The sequence below is a fragment of the Saccopteryx bilineata genome, chromosome 6 (assembly GCF_036850765.1).
Source record: "Saccopteryx bilineata isolate mSacBil1 chromosome 6, mSacBil1_pri_phased_curated, whole genome shotgun sequence".
In the NCBI taxonomy this organism is placed as follows: Eukaryota; Metazoa; Chordata; class Mammalia; order Chiroptera; family Emballonuridae; genus Saccopteryx; species Saccopteryx bilineata.
Genome location: NC_089495.1, coordinates 192,148,978 through 192,168,224, shown reverse-complemented (window position 1 = coordinate 192,168,224; position 19,247 = coordinate 192,148,978). Strand labels below are relative to the sequence as shown.

Sequence of the window (19,247 nt, the reverse complement as noted above, 5' to 3'; positions counted from 1 at the left end):
TCCTTTGATGGCTGCATCTGGCTCACAGACAGATCTTTAATAAAAATAATAATAACGTTAAAAATATAAAACATTCTCATGTATTACAATCCATTCATTTCCTACCGCTCATGTTCATGGTTGCGGGTGGCTGGAGCCAATTATAGCTGTCCTCTGGGACAACACCAAATTTTTATTGGATAATGCCTAACGTACACGGGTCATTGTATGGCTCTCACGGAATTACATTTTAAAATATGTGGCGAGCATGGCTCTCTCAGCCAAAAAGGTTCCTGACCCGTGCTCTAGACACTGTCCGTGGGAAAACTGTCAGAATGTACCAACTTTGCAAGACCAAGCACTCTCTACTGCCATCTTCTGGAGAACTGTCCCAGTAAGTATACAAACCAGGATATGATCAGTGGACCCGTAACTGTGGTGCACAGGACTACCTGATGTCACCTGCTTCCTACCCACCTGCCTTATCTTACTCAGCATCAGCTGTGTCTTTAAGGGGCAGAACTGGATCTTCATGTACTCTGTCCCACTGCCATTCCCCCACCGAGACCCAGATGCCCAACGTGGGACTGAGTACACAGCAAGGATACTTTACTCTGCCCAAATGAATGGAGAAGAGGGACAATGAGGACAGTGAAGTCAACGCTCTGGATAGGAGAGCTGGGCACAGAACCAGGCTCTGCCTCTTAAGGGCATGTGACCCTCGTCAAGTTTCTTTCCCACTCTGGGCCTCAGTTTCCCCATCTGGCCAAAGGGGGTCAGCACGGTGGGGTGTATCCCTGCTGGCTCTGAAGCTGCAGGATGCTAGCGGGTGAGTCTGTATTGGGTGGGGGTTCCTGTACGCACACCTGGACGTGGATCCTGGTACCTCCACCCACCAGGAGCATGACCTAGCAAATGACTTAACCTCAGTGTTAGACCGACACCTACCCAGCAAGACTGTCATGATAATTAAAGTGAGACGAAAATAACAAATTAGCTAATTTATTGAAACACGACATGCCAGACACTATGCTAAACATTTAGTGTCCATTATCTGTCTTTGTCTGAAAGCCTTAAGAGATAGGAGCTGCAGTCGGTTCTGCTATGGCACTGGTTTTGAACATCTGGTTTGTTCTGGTGTGATTGATTGGTATATTAGGGCATGAGCGAAGCTTAATGCAAATTTCACATTCCCTTACGTGCCATTTCATCTGCGAGACACACAAGGAGAATGCAAAAGCCTGCACTCAGGAGAGCTGAGCTGAGGAGGAATTCACAAAGCATACACAACATCTAATCTCCACCCACCACTGACAGCTCACGGGGTGTGCATGTGACTATGTGCATGCGTGCGTGTCTTATGTGCCACACCATTCATATCAGGGGTCCAGTTTCCGATAACCCTCCTTCCACGCTTCACAGTAGCTCCCAGCTGCGACCCCATCCATCGTCCACTTCCTCAGTGAACTTCAGGTCATTTTAAGAGTAAAGCACCGTATTTACTGTAGCGCCATTTAACATGTGTCACCTTGTACCACCACTTTTGACTAGGTTCTTATCTTTTTCTTAGCGTGTCACTCATGCGTTTTTTGACTGTTGGGCCCTGGCCCTATTGTTCCCACAGTCCCCGTGGCCTTTAATGGTGATTTCTCACAGTGCAGTGATTTTGGGGAACATTCATGAAGCGTTAGATTGGAACTGGCGGTATTACCATCTCCATTTTACTGCTGGAAAAAACTGAGGCCGAGAGGTTAACGCAAAGTGCTCCTTCACTTAGCAGGATGCCTGCACATTAATAGTGGTGATATTAGTAATTACAATAATAACTAACATTTATTAAGTGCCTACAATGAGCCAGGCAGTGGGTTCAGTCTTTAGAAAGAACTCATGCCTTTGTCCCGACACCTCTGGGATGTAGTATGTATGACCAGTGCCTCCATTTTATAGTTGAGAAAACACAGGCACGGTTCACCCAGCTTACGATGACCAAGGGTCTGGACAGAAGGACAGGGTGGATGTCCTAACCCCTGGTCCAATCTGTTTGTGATTCAGGGGCCAAGGCTCTGGGTGTCAAAGGAAGAGAATGCATAAGGAATTAAAATAACTAAAAGGCACATGACACTTGGCCAGTTCCTGCTGAGAGTCCTGAACAGCACAGCAGCTGCAGACAGATGGCCGCAGCCAGCTGCACAGAATGTCCTGTGTTTGGTGTTCTGGGTGTCTGGTATTTGAATGGTAGGCTTGGAGAGAAGAACCTATTGCCAGGTCTGATTATTTCAAAAGAAAACAGAAAGCTGGCTTTTTACACAAGCTCTTCTGAATCTTAAAAGCGCACATTTTTTAAAACACAAATAGATTGGTGGGCAGGATGTGGCTCATGGACTGTTTGAAGCCTCTGCCCTAAACCCTTGTCCTGGCTCAGCCTCTCCATCTGTCCGTCCGGGGAGAGGAGAACTGTGCTAACCAGACAGAGCAGGAGCCTCCCTCCCCCAGCACCCCCGCCCCACTCACTGTTTGATGCTGCTGAGGGCATAGCCCCTCCCCAGGCACTGATTGTGCCCTGCTCCCCAGGGCATGCTGTAATTCTTCAGTCGCTTCCCATCCTTGTAAAAGTCTTTCTTCTCTGATCCATCAGGGTTCAGGAATCGGTCATATTTAAAGACCTGAGGTAGGAAGAAGGTCCATGTCTGACTCCGCCCCCATAACATGCATGCATAAAGACAAGCTCTGAGGATGTTCACTGCTGTCTTATTTATAAGAGGGAAAAACTAGAAATAACATAAAGGACAATTAATAGAGGACTGATGTAAAAATTACAGCAGTATTTAGAAGGTTGAGCTTGGTGTGTGTGTGTGCTCACATGGAAAGAATTTTTAAGACTGATTGTTGGCAAAAAAAAAGCAAGTTTTGGTATATCATGCATTGTATGATTCCATACACACACCTATCTATTCACATGTGTGTGAGCATGTTAAAGTCTGTAAAAATAACTTAAAGGACATCCTCCCAGCCATTGTCAGGGAATTCTGTAGAACTTGAGGAAAGAAAATGAAGAAAAAATTTCTATTTTACATGTTACCTTTGTAATTTAAAATAAAAGAATTATTTTTAAAAAAGAGAATGCCAATTTCCTTTGGTTATATTGTACAGCGGTAAGTTGAGACTTGTACCTGGGAACGGGCCTGGGCACAGAGCAGGTGCTGAATGAAAGATGGGTGAATGGACCAGTAGATAGACTGATGGATAAAAGGTTTGGTGGATGGGTTAATGGGCAAACAGGTGAGTGGGTGAGTGGATGGGTGGGTGGGTGGAAGGGTGGGTGGATAGATAAGCAGACAGAACAGGGCCTGGCATACAATAAGTACCCAAATCTGTTAGAAACTGTGCAAGTCTCCCCATCTCAAAGTCCAGGAAGAGGGAAGAGTGTTGAGAAGCTGACATTATAACATTCTGAAAAAAGGAAAATCACTCAGCTATTATTTATCAAGTATTCACCATGTGCCAGGTACTCTGGAGGCCTTTCTTACAGGATCTCATTTAATCTTCCTGACAACCCTACGAGGCAGGTGCTATTATGAGGCTTATTCACAGGTGATTAAATAGAGAAACAGAAAGGCAATGTCATCTGGACAAAGTCACACAGCAAAAAGCAGAGCTAAGATGCCACTCAGATCCAGCTGATCCAGAAGCCACTGACTTTTCCCCACAGTCCCTGGTATGCCATTTACCTCTGGGTCTGTGTAGATCTCTGGGTCTTTCTGGGGACTCAGGAATGGAAAGAGGAGGAGGCGGTCACCACGTCGCAGCGTGAATTCCCGCCCGTCTGCCATGGGCATGGCCAGGTCCACCACAACCTCTCGCGTGATGAAGGGCGCGGCCGTGAGCCTGAGGCTCTCACTCAGGACACTGTCTGCGCAGAGCAGGTACAAAGAAGGGTCGGCAGCTGTCCTCCTACCCACCAGAATGCCACCCCCAGCCCTCATTTTACAGAGGAAGACGAGGAGGCTCAGAAAGGAAGCATGACTTGCCCACCATTACACAGTGTGTTCATGATACGGCCCCTCAGAGGTCTTAGATATGAGGATTTGGGTCTGACCCCAGGAGAAGCTGAGAGGAAAGATGGGAGCCAGAGAGAGATCAGGGAAGGCTAGGGAGAGAGCAGGGCCATCGATATTGTTTGTTTCTGCCTGCCCAGCATACAACCCCCTCCTGGAAACAGTTCCCTGGTTTTCATCTGGGGACCACCCCTCTCCTACTCTCAGGGGTTGGGCTGATGATTCCACTCCCAACTTCTGGGATTGGGCTGGGATTGGTAAATCAGAGCATCCCAACACTCTGAGCCCTATGATTGGTTCAAGATGGGCATATGACCCAAAGAGAGCCAAAGAGACATATTCCTGGGACTTTGGGTAGGAACGCTACAGAGAGGCACAGCCTCATGGGCCGAGAGCCTGTCAGCTTGGATTTTCAGGTGGCCCCTTGCCAGCCTGAGACTGGAGCCAACCCAGCAGGAAATGAGGCTGAGAGATGGAGAGAGACTGAATCCTGATGACATTGTTAGAGTACCTGGATCCACCTCTACCTGAAGCTAGATAGATCCCTCTGGGCTTTTTTATTTTTTTATTTTTCTGGTTAGAAGTGGGGAGGCAAGACAGACGGACTCCTGCATGCGCCCAACCGGGATCCACCTGGCATGCCCACCAGGGGGCGATGCTCTGCCCATCTGGGGTGTTGCCCCGTTGTGGCCTGAGCCATTCTAGCACCTGAGGTGGAGGCCATAGAGCCGTCCTCAGTGCCCGGGCCAACTTTGCTCCAATGGAGCCTCGGCTGTGGGAGGGGAAGAAAGAGACAGAGAGGAAGGAGAGGGGGAAGGGTGGAGAAGCAGATGGGCACTTCTGTGTGCCCTGACCAGGAATCGAACCCGGGACTTCCACACGCCAGGCTGACACTCTACGGCTGAGCCAACCGGCCAGGGCCGATCCCTCTGGGCTTTTTAGTTACCTGCCCCAAATACAGTGTTTTGTTTTGTTTTGTTTCAGCCAGTTTAAGTTAGGTTTTCTGCCATTTGCAACCAAAAACCTCCTGCTGAGACTCTTGAGCAGCTGAGAGCAAGGCACGGAGATGCCAGGTCTAAGAAGACAGGAGGCTCAGGGGCACCTTAGGTCAGAGGACACGAATGGACCGCAAACAATGGGAGCCTACGCTGGGGAGGGCTTAGGGGGCCATGGTGCCCCAGTCTTTGGGGTGGTCTGACGGCTCTGACCATCTCACCGAGCACAGGCAGGCTGTCTAAGACCTTCTGCGGGAGGGTGGTCATCTGCGAGACAGGCTGCTCCGCTCGGAGGAGGGCTTGCTCGAGTTCTCCACGGACAGCAGCCAGGGCCTCGGGACTCTTGAGGAGGAAGAGCAGAAGCCAGAAGGCGGCTGGACCCATGTTCCCCTGCAACAAGAAAGAGCCCCGTCATACCGTCCAGAGGTGAGACCGATTTTCTCCAGCTACAGCGATGGTTTCAGTGCCGAGGAGGCGCCACGTTCCCTCGCTCAGCTCCCCACTAAGTGTGCGCCACTGCCACTACCACTGCCACTGCCACCACCACACCTTTTCCTGGCAGGGAGAACTAAGCACTCCCTCGTCCCTACCCGCTGCCCAGCACATAGGAGAGGCTCAGTGGTATCTGTCAAACAAACAGCTGTGTCCCTCTGGGGTGGGGCCCACAAGTCAGCTTACAAGGAAGGTTTGGGCTGGCAGAGCCCTGAACTGGGACCAGGCAGAGTTGGGTTTGAATCCCAGCTCCCCACTCCCTGTCACTCCAGACAAATCACTCTCTCCTCCAGGTCTCAGATCTTCCCTTTTGCTAATTTAACAACACGCCCACTCGCAGGGCAGCCAGAAAGGTCCACTGATACTGGATGCAAGTGACACCCTCATGCTGGCCACAGAGCAGGTGCTCAGAAGAGGTTTCTCCCTCCCATTGGTCCCTTCCTAGGCTTGAGAACAAGTGGGGACCCGGGGCTCTCTGAGGTTTCCTCCAGCACCTTGGTGCCGGGGAAGACAAGCGAGGTCACTTGCTGTTCACCACTTAAATAGCCAGGGGAATGCAGGCGATAAATAATTCAGCTTCGGGTTAACTCAGTGCCAAGGCCATTTTGTCTTGCCAGGATGATCAGATGGGGGCCACGACTCATTAACTACAAAGCAGAAGTGGAGCACAAGGCTGCTCAGCTACCTCTGCTTTCAGGGAAAAGCTGTGGCAAGTTAGGGAGGTGACAGAGAACCCCTCCCATGCAACTGCACGGAGATGTGTGAGTGTGCTTGCGTGTGTGTACGCACAAGTCTGTGTGATCACACCACTAAAAGAGATTCTGAACTTGCTACCCTGGAAGTTGAGCTTCCTCTGGTGGGGCATTGCTTCATTTACCCAGGGGAACATTTCCAGTCTAGCTCATTCCCTCCCACTGAAGCCAAAGTCCAAAGCTCGGAGCTGGGAGGGATGCCCATTCCATGGTGGGCCTGCTGAGACTCTCCTCCTCTGCCACTCCGACCCATGTCCCCTTACAGCCGGCCTCGTCCCCTGCCTGGACCTTAGATCTCAGCCCACTGGCTCCTTCTCTAGGCCCCTGGGTACAGAGCCTCTCACTGGCCCCTCCATCAGCCTTGATCGAGGCTTTGGAGTTCTGGATTCATGGAGCTTTTGCGTGGACCCTGTGAGATGATGTCTGTAAAGTACCCAACAGGATGACTGGCACACAGCATGCAGTAAGTGCTTGGTGGCTTCAGAAATGATTATCTGCGCCTCCACCCTGACCTGACAATAGCAATCACAGCTACTATCTCTCAACCCCTCGGAGTACTTTCCAACCGGACCTCTAGATGGCGCTCTCCCCCAGCCCCTTCCCACCCTGCTGGGCGTCCCTCCTCTGTTTCCTTTGCTGGCTTCCTCCCATCGCACCCCCATACTGGAGAGGCCCAGGGCTTGGCCCCTTCCTCATCCACTGTCACCCCCGGCGATCTCCAGTCTAGTGGTTTCAACACCATGTCTATCCCGACAACTCTCAAAAGAATGTCACCGGGCCCTGGCCGGTTGGCTCAGTGGTAGAGCGTCAGCCTGGCATGCAGAAGTCCCGGGTTTGATTCCCGGCCAGGGCACACAGGAGAGGCGCCCATCTGCTTCTCTACCCCTCCCCCTCTCCTTCCTCTCTGTCTCTCTCTTCCCCTCCCGCAGCGAGGCTCCATTGGAGCAAAGATGGCCCGGGCGCTGGGGATGGCTTTTTGGCCTCTGCCCCAGGCGCTAGAGTGGCTCTGGTCGCAACAGAGCGACGCCCCAGAGGGGCAGAGCATCGCCCCCTGGTGGGCGTACCGGGTGGATCCCGGTCGGGCGCATGCGGGAGTCTGTCTGACTGTCTCTCCCCGTTTCCAGCTTCAGAAAAATACAAAAAAAAAAAAAAAAAAAAGAATGTCGCCAGCCCAGACCTTAACCCTGAACTCCAGACTCCTTTCTTGAGGTATGCCCCCCCCCTCACTATTCTCCATCTCCAACTCGGCACATCCAAAACCAAAACATGACTTCCTCCTCCAAAACTTCTTCCTTCCACCATCTACCTCACCTGTTAATGGCAACTTCCTTCTTCCCACCACTCAGGCCCATCCTGTTTATACCTCCCCCAGTGTCCCAGCCAAAAGCAAGTCCTGTGGGCTGTACCTGGAAACAGGTCCAGAATCCAATCACTCTCACCCCTGCCCTCTTGTCTAGCACCACCCTCTTATGCCTGGATATTGCAGTGGCCTCCTTCCTGGTCTCCCTGTCTCCACTCCCCACCCCACTACAGTGTTCTCGGCAATGCAGCCTGAATGGCCCCTCTGAAACAGAAGACAGGCCGTGTTGCTCCTCTGTTCAGAGCCCTCAAAGGGTTTCCATCTCAGAGCAAATGTCAAAGTCCTTCCCATGATCTATAGGGCTCTGCATGGTCTGACACCTGCTATCTCCTTGCCACATCACCCTCATCCTCACCTCAGGGCCTTTGCACATGCTGTCCCTCTGCCTGGATGCTTTCATACTATGTATCTGCATGGCTCCCTTCCTCACTTCCTTCAAGCTTCTGCTCAGATGTCACCTTCTTGGTGCTGCCTGCTCTAGCCCCAGCTTCTAGAATAGTGCCTGGCACACAGTGGGCCCTCACTAAGTATTTCTAGAGTACATTTATTGAGCCCTAGTTATCTGCCAAGCAGTCACAGACCTTACATGTCTTTCACCCTCAGCACGATACCTTGAGGAAGGTGCTGCCATCTCCATTTTAAATATGAGTAAACTGAGGCACCGAGAGTTCAGCAACTAACTTGCCAGGAAGTGGCAAATGCCAAAACCACTGGGTTACACAGCATCTTACCCCTGCTCTCAAGACTGTTCTCCAAGGGTCTTCTCACCTGCCTGAATTCTGGACACTGCCAGTGACTCAACTCAGAGGATGCCCTGTCCCTAACTCCTGCCCAGTTTTCCTGGCCCTGCCAAAGGTTGTTCCCTGGACTTTCTGTCACTCAAGTCCCATAGGCCTGTGTCCAGTTCTGCTGAGAGAGTTCATTTCTGCAAAGGATTCTGGGAGCAGTTTGGAGCTTGAATTTCTGCCCACTAATATGTCATTAGGCACTAACGAGGCCCAACTGCTAAGAAAATCCAGCCCCCACCCCTTGCCAGTGTCCACCTACAAGGATGGTTAATGCTTCTGAGAGAAAACTAAAAATAAGTTGCAAGTCGATAGGAGAAGAATACCCAGACATGTCTGCCTGCACAACTGTCACCGCTGAGGTGGGGCCCAAGAAGGAGCGTGTGCTGGGGTCAGGGGAGGGCAGGAACCAGGCCGGGAGAGGTGGCACATCGGCCTGTTTTCTCTCTCCCCGGCGTCTACTCCATTACTAAATCCATGGGTGCTGTCTTCCTTCTGTTTCCAGAATCTATCCACATCCTCATCTCTTCCACAGCCACTACCTGGTCCTGCTACCACGGTCTTATGTGTTCCCGCTTCTGTCCTTGCTCCTCAGATCCTGTCCCTCCGGGGCTCAGAACCCTCCCAGGGCTCCCATGTTGCCAAGAGGAAAATCCCATTTTACTTACTGGGACCCACAGGCCCTTTGTGGCCTCTCTCCTCAGCCCTCTCCCCCTCCTCACTCTGCTTCCTGACTGATCCTGTGCGTGATACAGGGAACTGGGCGTGTGTGCACAGGCCCACACCCCCACTCATACTGGTGCACACTCACAAATGCACACCTTCGCTCACACACACACACACGTATACACAAGCATACACGCACACCTGCGTGCTCCCATGCGCACGCCATGCCCACCTGTGTGGCCCAGAGCTGCAGCAGCAGAGCCCGCGCCTGCATCTCCTCCAACACGCCCATCTCCTCCAGGTGCTGCAGGTAACTCTCCAGCCAGCTGCTCCGCTGGGCCCGGCCGACCAGCTTGGCTGGGGACAACAGCTTCCACAGGCGACCTTTAACTTTGCACACCCGGTCCCTGTCTCCTGCAGGGACAGAGCAAAGAGTGGGGGAGGATTTACAGATCCGCCCCCAGCCCATGGTCACCCAGCCCTGACCTCCCATGAGGCCAACGGTCTTCTGGGCATCACCCCATAAGGGTGGGGAGTTCCTGTGGGAAAGAGGCTGCAAAGAAGCCTTTTAAATTTTGACAATAATGTCTGTCTCACCCCCAGAGAACAGGAGCAAGGAACCTTGTCTGTTATTCATATCTGTGTCCCCAGCATCTGGACCCATAGTAGGTGCTCAATAAACATATGTTCAATGAATGGTGGGTCTTTACACAGCAGAAGAAGGAACACGAAACACCAAGCAGCATTCTCCAGATGCAGCATAGCTTCATTCAGAAACAACCTAACTGCCACAGGAGGGACAGGTGGGTCTGGGGTCTCAAACTCAAATACCTCTGGGGAAGGCGAGCAAAGTAAAGGAGGGAGGAGGACCAGGAAGTTGCTGTGGGGAATGGAGGGTCTGGGGTGGCCTCTACTCAGCCCCACCAACAGGGCCCTGAGGCCAATCCATCCCCGGCCGGGGAGCCTGGTTTCCAGAAGCTGAAATCTTGGTGTTCATGTAAACTCTTATGTTTTTTAAGGTTAGCAAGCACATAAGCAAGAAAATTTTAATCGCTGTGTAGGCCAGTTAAGTTTCTCGAAAGGTTAACTTTGGCCCACAAATCACCAGTTTGCAATCACTATCAAATTAACAACGGGCCTAACCAATGGTGGTGCAGTGGATAGAATGTCGACCTGGGACACTGTGGTCTCAGGTTCGAAACCTCAAGGACTCCAGCTTGAATCCAAGGTTGCTGGCTTGAGCAAGGGGTCACTGGCTTGGCTGGAACCCCCTCCTCTCCCGCCCAGCAGCCAAGGCACAGACGAGAAGCAATCAATGAACTAAAGTGATGCAACTATGTTGATGCTTCTCATCTCTCTCCCTTCCAGTCTCTTTCTCTCACTCCCTCTCTCTTGAAAAAAAAGAAAAAGAATTAACAATGGTGTGTCATGCTCTGGAAAACCAATGAGACAGGCCCAAAAGGCAGACTGTGGAGGGAATAAAGACAACTGCTTATTATTTAAATATTGTGTTAACACTACAAGACAATGCTAGATTTGTGTATATGTGTGCAAATATAAGCTCTTGTTTTTCCAAAATCATCCCTTGGGAATGTGGGAGTTACTTTGGATTGCTATGAAATTCCAAAGTTCTAGAAACTCTCTCACTCATTTGAACCACAAAGCAGCATTTTTAAGGAAGACCCACCCACCCAGTGGTTCTAACCAGGCTGCGTACTATAGAGTGTTTAAAAGAGAATAAAATGTAGGCTAAACTAACTTTAAAAAAAAGTATATTAGTTACATTTTCAAATAACATGCAGCGAGCCCAATTCTTCATCTGAAATGCATTATCTTCCTGTGTTTCCCACCTTTTTGGGCACCGGAGAGTCAGCTGGGAGCTTGTAAATCTCATGCCCAGGCCCCACCACGGACCAACCCTGGCGGGATCTCTGGGGAGGAGGCCCAGGCATGCAGAGGTTTGACAGGTGAGTGCGGGCGCAGGGGCGCTGCACCACCTCAGCTGATGCTAGTTCTGGATGCCTAGAGGAGTCATCGGATGGGATAGTTCGAAAAAGGAGGCACATAAATTTAACACAGACTTAGAAATGAGTGGTATTCTTTGAGCTCAGACAGCACAACCTCTGGTCTTGAATATCACTGTAAACAATGCTTTAAGGAGGACTTTACAGAGCAATGCAGTACGAAGACACTGACAGAACAGGAGGAAATATCTGCAAATCAGCTATCTGATAGGGGTCTAGTACCCAGAATACATAAAAGACTCCTACAACTCAGCAACAAGAAAACCAAACAACCTAGTTAAAAAAAAAAATAGAAAAAGAACGTGAATAGACATTTCTCTAAGGATTCTATTCAAATGGCCAATATGAACAGGAAAAGATGCTCAACACCACTAACCACTAGGCAAATGCCAATCAAAACCACAGTGAGATACTATTTCACACCTATTAGAATGGATGGGGATCCACCTCTGGACTTCACTCTCTCCATCTGTAAAAAGAGGGTAGCAGGCTTGAGTACCTCTCAAGTGTTTCCTCAGAAGCACCTCTGTCCCCATAGAGACCTGGGGACACACAGGCCCCCTCTGGGCCTTGAAAGTCTGCATTTTCCCTTTAAAATGAATTAGGTTTTGGCCCTGGCTGGTTGGCTCAGTGGTGGAGCGTCGCCTGGCGTGCAGAGGTCCCGGGTTCGATTCCCAGCCAGGGCACATAGGAGAAGCGCCCATTTGCTTCTCCATCCCTCCCCCTCTCCTTCCTCTCTGTCTCTCTCTTCCCCTCCCGCAGCCGAGGCTCCATTGGAGCAAAGATGGCCCGGGCGCTAGGGATGGCTCCTTGGCCTCTGCCCCAGGCGCTAGAGTGGCTCTGGTCGCAACAGAGCGACGCCTCGGAGGGGCAGAGCATCGCCCCCTGGTGGGCGTGCCGGGTGGATCCCAGTCGGGCGCATGCGGGAGTCTGTCTGACTGTCTCTCCCCGTTTCCAGCTTCAGAAAAAATACAAAAATAAAAAAATAAAAATAAATAAAGAAAATGAATTAGGTTTTTGTGTTAGACTCACTGATTATTTAAATGATAATTTTTTTAAAGATTTTATTCATTTAGAAGGGGGGGGGGGGAGCAGGAAGCATCAACTCCCATATGTGCTTTGACCAGGCAAGCCCAGGATTTCAAACCGGCAACCTCAGCATTTCAGGTCAACGCTTTATCCACTGTGCCAACATAGGTCAGGCTCACTCACTGATTCTTTAATATAAGAATGGCTTTTACTCCAAAACAAAATTCAAATAAAACAGCTCCTCTACACAATAATCCAGTGAAATGAGTGTTCCAGAAAGAAGCAGTTTGCTTAACTTGGCTCTATGTAACTGTCTGTCCCCTGTCCCCAGTGACCTACTGTAAGAGAAGCACCAGATTTAATGGCCTAAGGGTCCCCAGAAGGGTCATTGTTCTTTTAAAATACGTTTATATATATTTTAAAGCAGAGAAGGAGTAATCATGCACACAATAAAAAATAATCAGAAGAAGAAAAAGAAAAAAAATCTACAAGTTCAAGAAGGTAAACTGTAAAAGTTTCTCTCCATTTCCTCTCAGCCTTCCCAGAAGCAAAAATCTATACATGTTCTCACATGTTTTAAAAAACATGGGTGTTTAAAATTATTGCAGTAATCATTTCAGAAAATATGTAAGTCAAGTCATGCAGTACACTTTAAACTCACATAGTACTGTATGTCAATTATATCTCAATAGAACTGGAAAAAAATAAAAGCACAATATACCCACTGTCCTGCACCTTTTTCGTAACAGTAGGTTTCACCCCATAATTAGTACAACCCTTTCTGCTTTCCAGCCCAGGGTTTACCTTTTTGTGAATGCATAATCTATTTCATCAGCCCCTACTGATGGACATTTCGGTTGTTTCTACTGTTTCTATGGCCAGCAACATGGACATAAATATCTTGGTGTGTCTGCAGGCATGTGTGAGCATGGCAGTGGAATAATTCCTAGCAGTGGACGTTCAGGATGAAAGGAAGGTGCATTTTATATTTTGACAGGGACAGATTTGCCCACAAGCCTCCAGCCTAGAAACTGAGAAATCTTTCCCAATTTCGCCACCTGCTGCCTATACTGGGAAATGCAGCCTTCCTATAACCAGCCCAGGGCTGCTCCCAGAATGAGTAGGTGGGTCCCCTGGAAGGATCCCCCTTGTAGGGTCCTCTCCGAGCATCAGCATGGAGGAAAGGGCAATGGAGAGAAACCATGCTCTCCTAGAGAAGCAGTCGGGGCTAGGATGTGTCCTGTGCTTTACACGTGGCATTTTGCAATCAGACCAAGTTTCCATTTTGCTGGCTCTGCCACCTACCAGCTGTGTGCCTATGACACGGGACCTCTCTGAGCCTCAATTCCCTTACCTGAAAAATGAGTTTAATAATAACAAACTTCCACATTGATGACAGGAGTCAGTAAGACAAGTTTTTGACTCTAAAAAGACGTTGAGAGACATGACTAGGCAACTCACAGAGACGAAAAGCAAATGGCTGGTGAAACACAAAACCATGTTCCAGCCTGGCTGGTGGTGGCGCAGTGGATCAAGCATTGACCTGGAACGCTGAGGTCTCCAGTTCAAAATCCCGGGCTTGCCTGGTCAAGGCACATATGGGAGTTGACGCTTCCTGCTCCTCCCCCCTTCTCTCTCTTTCTTCCTCTCTTCTCTAAAATGAATAAATTTAAAAAATTAAAAACAAAAAACCATGTTCCATCTCATTCAACAGCGAAGTGCGTATAGAGCCAGATGCCCTTTTTTACCTATTAGACCGACAAGGATTGAAAGGCTGGGAACTGCATGTTGAAAAGGTTGTGGGAAAAAGCAAATTAAAACAAGTTACCCGGCTCTGCCCATCAGACTGGCAAACAAGTGGGAAGACTGATAACATCTGGCAGGGTTATCATCTAACACCTTTGGGTAGGCGTAGAAATTGCTCCATCTTTTGGAAATGATGTGGTAGTAATTAATAAACATTTTAATGGATAAGCCCTTTGACCTGGCAAACCTACATCCAGGAAACTGTCATTAAGAAATAAAATCACCAGATGGTAGAAGAGATTCTGGTTACAATGAGATACTAGAATAGCCACACACACACACATACGAAAACAATTATAACATGTAACGGCTGGAAAAGTGTCTGCATTTTTTATGTTAATTTTATATCCTACTTTGCTGGACTCTTTTGTTTGTTTGTTTGAGTTAGTCTTATCATGGATTTTCTCAGGTTTTCCAGATTTTGTGTCAGATCATTTGCAAATAGGATTAGTTTTAATTCTTATATTGGTCATTGATTTCTCTTATCTAATTGCATTGGCTAAAACCTAGAAGATATTTGTATTAACAGGAAAAAATGTATCTATATTGTTAGGTTAAAAAAATTGCAAATAATAAGACATAACCCTTTTTTGCAAATACACACACACATACTCTAGATATGTGTACCTGTCTCTATTTGCAAAATAGAATATTCTTACAAAACATTGTGAAGGGATATATATCAGCATGTTAACATTGATTTCCATAGGAAGCTAGGCTTGGAAGAGTGAATATTATTACTCTTTACTGTCTATATCTATGCATTTTTTGGGTTTTTTTTTAAAGATTTTATTTATTCATTTGAGAGAGGAGAGAGAGAGAGAGAGAGAGAGAGAGAAGGGAGACACAAGGGGGGAGGAGCAGGAAGCATCAACTCCCATATGTGCCTTGACTGGGTAAGCCCAGGGTTTTGATCGAGGCTTTATCCACTGCGCCACCACAGGTCAGGCCTATATCTATGCATTGTTAACCAGAAGAATACCATATGTTTCTTCCTTAATTTAAACAAGCTGTGTTAAAGTTTGGTTTCTAATAACATAAAAACAAAGGAAATGAAGTGATGAGCAGTTGTGAGCACCAAATGAGACAGTGCTTAATTAACCTGGCCTGTGGTGCGTGGAAGATGCTCAAAAAGATAGTTTTTTTCTTACTAGCTCAACCAATCCTGACAGTCACCCTCTAGAAAGTTCCTACTCTTGTTCCCATTTTACAGGTGAGATCTTTCACCTTGCGCTCGGATGCCTCCTCCGGGGCCCTCAGTCTGCCCCAGCGTCCACCAGGGCCCCTCGGCACTTACCCACCGACAGGGAGCCACGCGCCAGTTTGGGAAGCAGCAGGTCGAGCTGGCGGAAGGTGTGGAAGAGGTCAGCTGAGTGGACACGGTCCTGGGCCTGGCTCTGAGGGGTACGTGGCAGTGCCTCGACTCCATACAGAGTCAGGTAGCCGGCTCTGGGGGCAACAAGCAGCAGATCAGGAGTCCTCCTTGGTCATTCCCGGCCAAACCCTCCCACGGCAGCCTATAAGCTTTTCTCATTCATATACCCAGCGAGCACCTACTTCTCCAACTACAGTGTGTCCGTAAAGTCATGGTGCACTTATGACCGGTCACAGGAAAGCAACAAAAGACGATAGAAATGTGAAATCTGCACCAAATAAAAGGAAAACTCTCCCAGTTTCATACCTATTCAGGGCAGTTCGATGTGGGCTCATGCACAGATTTTTTAGGGCTCCTTAGGTAGCTATCCCGTATAGCCTCTACAGACTCATCACTGACTGATGGCCTACCAGAACGGGGTTTCTCCACCAAACTGCTGGTTTCCTTCAACTGCTTATCCCACCAAGTAATGTTATTCCTATGTGGTGGCGCTTCGTTATAAACGCACCGATATTCATGTTGCACTTTGGTCACAGATTCGAATTTAGCGACCCACAGAACACACTGAACTTTCCTCTGTACCGTCCACATCTCGACTGCATGGCCGTGGGCTGCTCCGCTGTATACACGGTGTTACGTCATCATCTGCGTGTGCGCACATGCTGCGCATCCTACAGAAACTGGGAGGGTTTTCCTTTTATTTGGTGCAGATTTCACATTTCTATCGTCTTTTGTTGCTTTCCTGTGACCGGTCAAAAGTGCACCATGACTTTACGGTCACACTGTATATGCCCCGACTGTTCTGGGCCAGGAAGTCACTGAACAAAACCTTCAAGGCCTCGTTGAGTGGACACTCTAGTGCAAGAGGCAGACAACAGACAAGAGAAATGAGAGAACAAGTAATATGTCAGCTGGTGCTCACTGGTATGTGGAAGGAAGAGGCCCACAGAAGGAAGGGGCTCGCCATAACACTGAAACCTGAAGGATGAGGGCAAGCCAGCCAGAACAGTGCAGAGGGAGGGGGCTCGAGGCAGAGGGAACAGTGGGTACCAACATCCTAAGGCAGGAAGGAGTCAGGTGAGACTGGAGCAGAGTGAGTGAGGACAGTGGGCGAGATGGAGCCATAGACCTGGAGAGAAGGTTCCTGCCCCTGCAGAGGGAGTCAGGGCAGGCTCCCTGGAGGAGGCAGGGTCTGAGCAGGGACCAGCAGGACGAGCAGGGGGAAGGAAGGGTAAGGGGTTCAGGCAGAAGGTAAAGCCTGGGCAAAGACCTGGAGCTGAGGAAGTAATTTGTCCTGCTCAGAGCTGCCAGGTGTCACTGGTCCCGGCACTGGAGCTGGAGTGTGAGGGCACAGGGGCAGAAGTGGTCTGGAGCTGGCAGGGCTGGTCATGTAGGACAGGGAAGGGCAGGGGTGGGGGCTGCCACCATGAGGAGGCTGGGCTTGACTTGAAGGGTCAAGCAGGAAAGGGACAGAGCCTGTGGGGTGTGGAGAAAGGGTGAGACACAGGAGCAAGTGGGCGCCCTAGGAATGCACATATACCTGTGCGTGCGCGCGCACACACACACACACACACGCCTGCCTGCAGGAAGGCTCCAAGAGCTAATGTTTTACCACCAGTCACTTTTAAATGCTTCAGGACCCGACTCACTGGCCTTAGCTGGGGAGACAAACTGCAGGATTTCACTTCTTCCACGTGGTGGTGGGGGGGGGGGTCCCCTTCGGAGAGACACCACTGAAGCCCATTGCTCCCCCTTGAGCTCCTCCCAGCCCCTGGGCCTCCGGGAGAGGGGCTTTCCTGAGTAGAGGGTGGCCACAGCTTCCTCTCTGATGTCCCTGCCCGCACAAGGACACAGGGCTGCAAAAGCTAGGATACCTGGGAGTTGCCTTGCTGGGAACTTGCTGGGTGGTTTCAGATGCCCCTTTCTGGACCTCAGTTTGCTCCCCAATGACAGGGTGGACCAGACCAGCATCACACAGCCCTTGATAGTGTCTGCAGTACTCCAGAGGAAAATGAGAAAATGTGGACCTCTTACATATCAAGGGTCCCATTTGAGTGAAGGCTCTGTAGCCAGCCCGCCATGACCCCAACCATGGGATGACTGGACAAATGACTTCAGCTCTCCAGACCTCAGTTTTCTAATCTGTCAAATGGGGTTTATAAAGTACCAGCCTCACAGAGCTGCTGTGAGGATTAAATGCATTAACACAGACTGAGCCTGCATAGATGCACACACATGTGTCATAAGTGTGCATGTGTGCTCACATGTGTCATAAGTGTGCATGTGTGCTCACATGTGTCCTTTATGTTGAAACTGTGTCCCTCTAATGGTTTAGAGCTGAAATGTCCTTTTTTTTAATGGAATAATGGTCAGTTAATGGCACCACCAAAAATCAAGGTACTGTCTCAACACCCCTCCATCACTGCCATCACTCCAATCGAGTCCCTCAGCAGGTCCTGTCAACTCCAGGCCCCAAACTCTCCCTGTCATCTCCTAGGTCCAGGCTGCCATTATCTTACACCTGAACAGCTACAACAGCTTCCTAATGGGTCCTCCTGCTTCTCTCTCATTGCCACGCACTTGACCTGCAGCCTAGTCCCCAATCCAGCAGCTAAAGAGTGCTTTTAACCTGTAAGTCCAGAAATCAAGACTTCAAAGAGGCTCTACTAGGTAAGGAGATCACAGCTGGAAGAAGCCTACAAGTCATAGAGAATAATGGGTAGGCAGAGAAGCATAAGTCATATGCTTCAATAAGATAAATCCTGTGATAAAGTCTTGGATGAATCAGAAGTAATCAAATTACCACATGCAGAGTATAAAATAATGATTTTTAGGATGCTTAAAGATCTCAAAGCTACACTGGATGGACTTAATGAACACTTCAAAAAAAAAATTGAAAGCATCAAAAAGGACACAGAAATCATAAAGAAGAACCAGACAGAAATGACAAACACAATATCAGAAATGAAGACTATACTGGAAGGAATTAAAAGCAGGCTGGATGAAGCAGAGGATCGAATCAGCGACTTAGAGGACAAGATAAGTGAAAGCACGGAAGCGGAGCAGCAAAAAGAAAAGAGACTGAGAAAATCTGAGGAAACTCTAAGAGAGCTCTGTGACAACCTAAAGAGAAACAACATCCGCATCATAGGAGTTCCTGAAGAAGAAGAGAAAGAACAAGGGTTACAGCCCTTGTTCAATGAAATCATAGCTGAAAACTTCCCTAAATTGATGCAGGAAAAAGTCACACAAGATCAAGAAGCACAGAGAATTCCATTAAAGAGAAACCAAAAAAAATCTACACCAAGACACATCATAATTAAAATACCAAAGCTAAGAGATAAAGAGAAAATATTAAAAGCTGCTAGAGAAAAAAAGCTATCACCTACAAAGGAGCCCCTATAAGGATGACATCTGACTTCTCAATAGAAACACTTGAGGCCAGAAGGGAATGGCAAGAAATATTAAAAGTAATGCAGAACAAGAGCCTACAACCAAGACTACTTTATCCAGCAAGGCTATTGTTTAAAATTGAAGGAGAAATAAAACGCTTCCCAGACAAAAAAAACCCCAAGGAATTTATTACAACCAAACCAATGCTGCAAGAAATGTTAAGGGGTCTGTTGTAAACAGAACAAAGGGGGAAAAGAATATAGTAAAAGAGAAATATAACTTTAAAGAATAAAAAGGCAATAAACAACTACATATCAATAATAACCTTAAATGTAAATGGATTAAATGCTCCAATCAAAAGACATAGGGTAGGCCCTGGCCGGTTAGCTCAGTGGCAGAGCGTCAGAACTGGCATGCAGGAGTCCCGGGTTTGATTCCTGACCAGGGCAAACAGGAGAAGCGCCCATCTGCTTCTCCACCCCTCCCCCTCTCCTTCCTCTCTGTCTCTCTCTTCCCCTCCCGCAGCCAAGGCTCCA

At 48.8% G+C, this 19,247-nt stretch overlaps 1 protein-coding gene across 1 annotated transcript in view; it reads right to left on the bottom strand.

The window, feature by feature from the left end:
* PTGIS (prostaglandin I2 synthase) overlaps positions 1–19,247 on the bottom strand; it is a 38,544-nt gene that overhangs the window by 4,268 nt on the left and 15,029 nt on the right. Inside the window, exons 5-9 of the mRNA XM_066235779.1 lie at positions 15,241–15,392; positions 9,317–9,498; positions 5,251–5,419; positions 3,708–3,889; positions 2,491–2,642 (exon numbers count right to left, since the gene is read on the bottom strand). Of these exons, the coding sequence (XP_066091876.1) occupies positions 2,491–2,642; positions 3,708–3,889; positions 5,251–5,419; positions 9,317–9,498; positions 15,241–15,392 (837 nt within the window). The remainder of the gene's footprint in view (positions 1–2,490; positions 2,643–3,707; positions 3,890–5,250; positions 5,420–9,316; positions 9,499–15,240; positions 15,393–19,247) is intronic.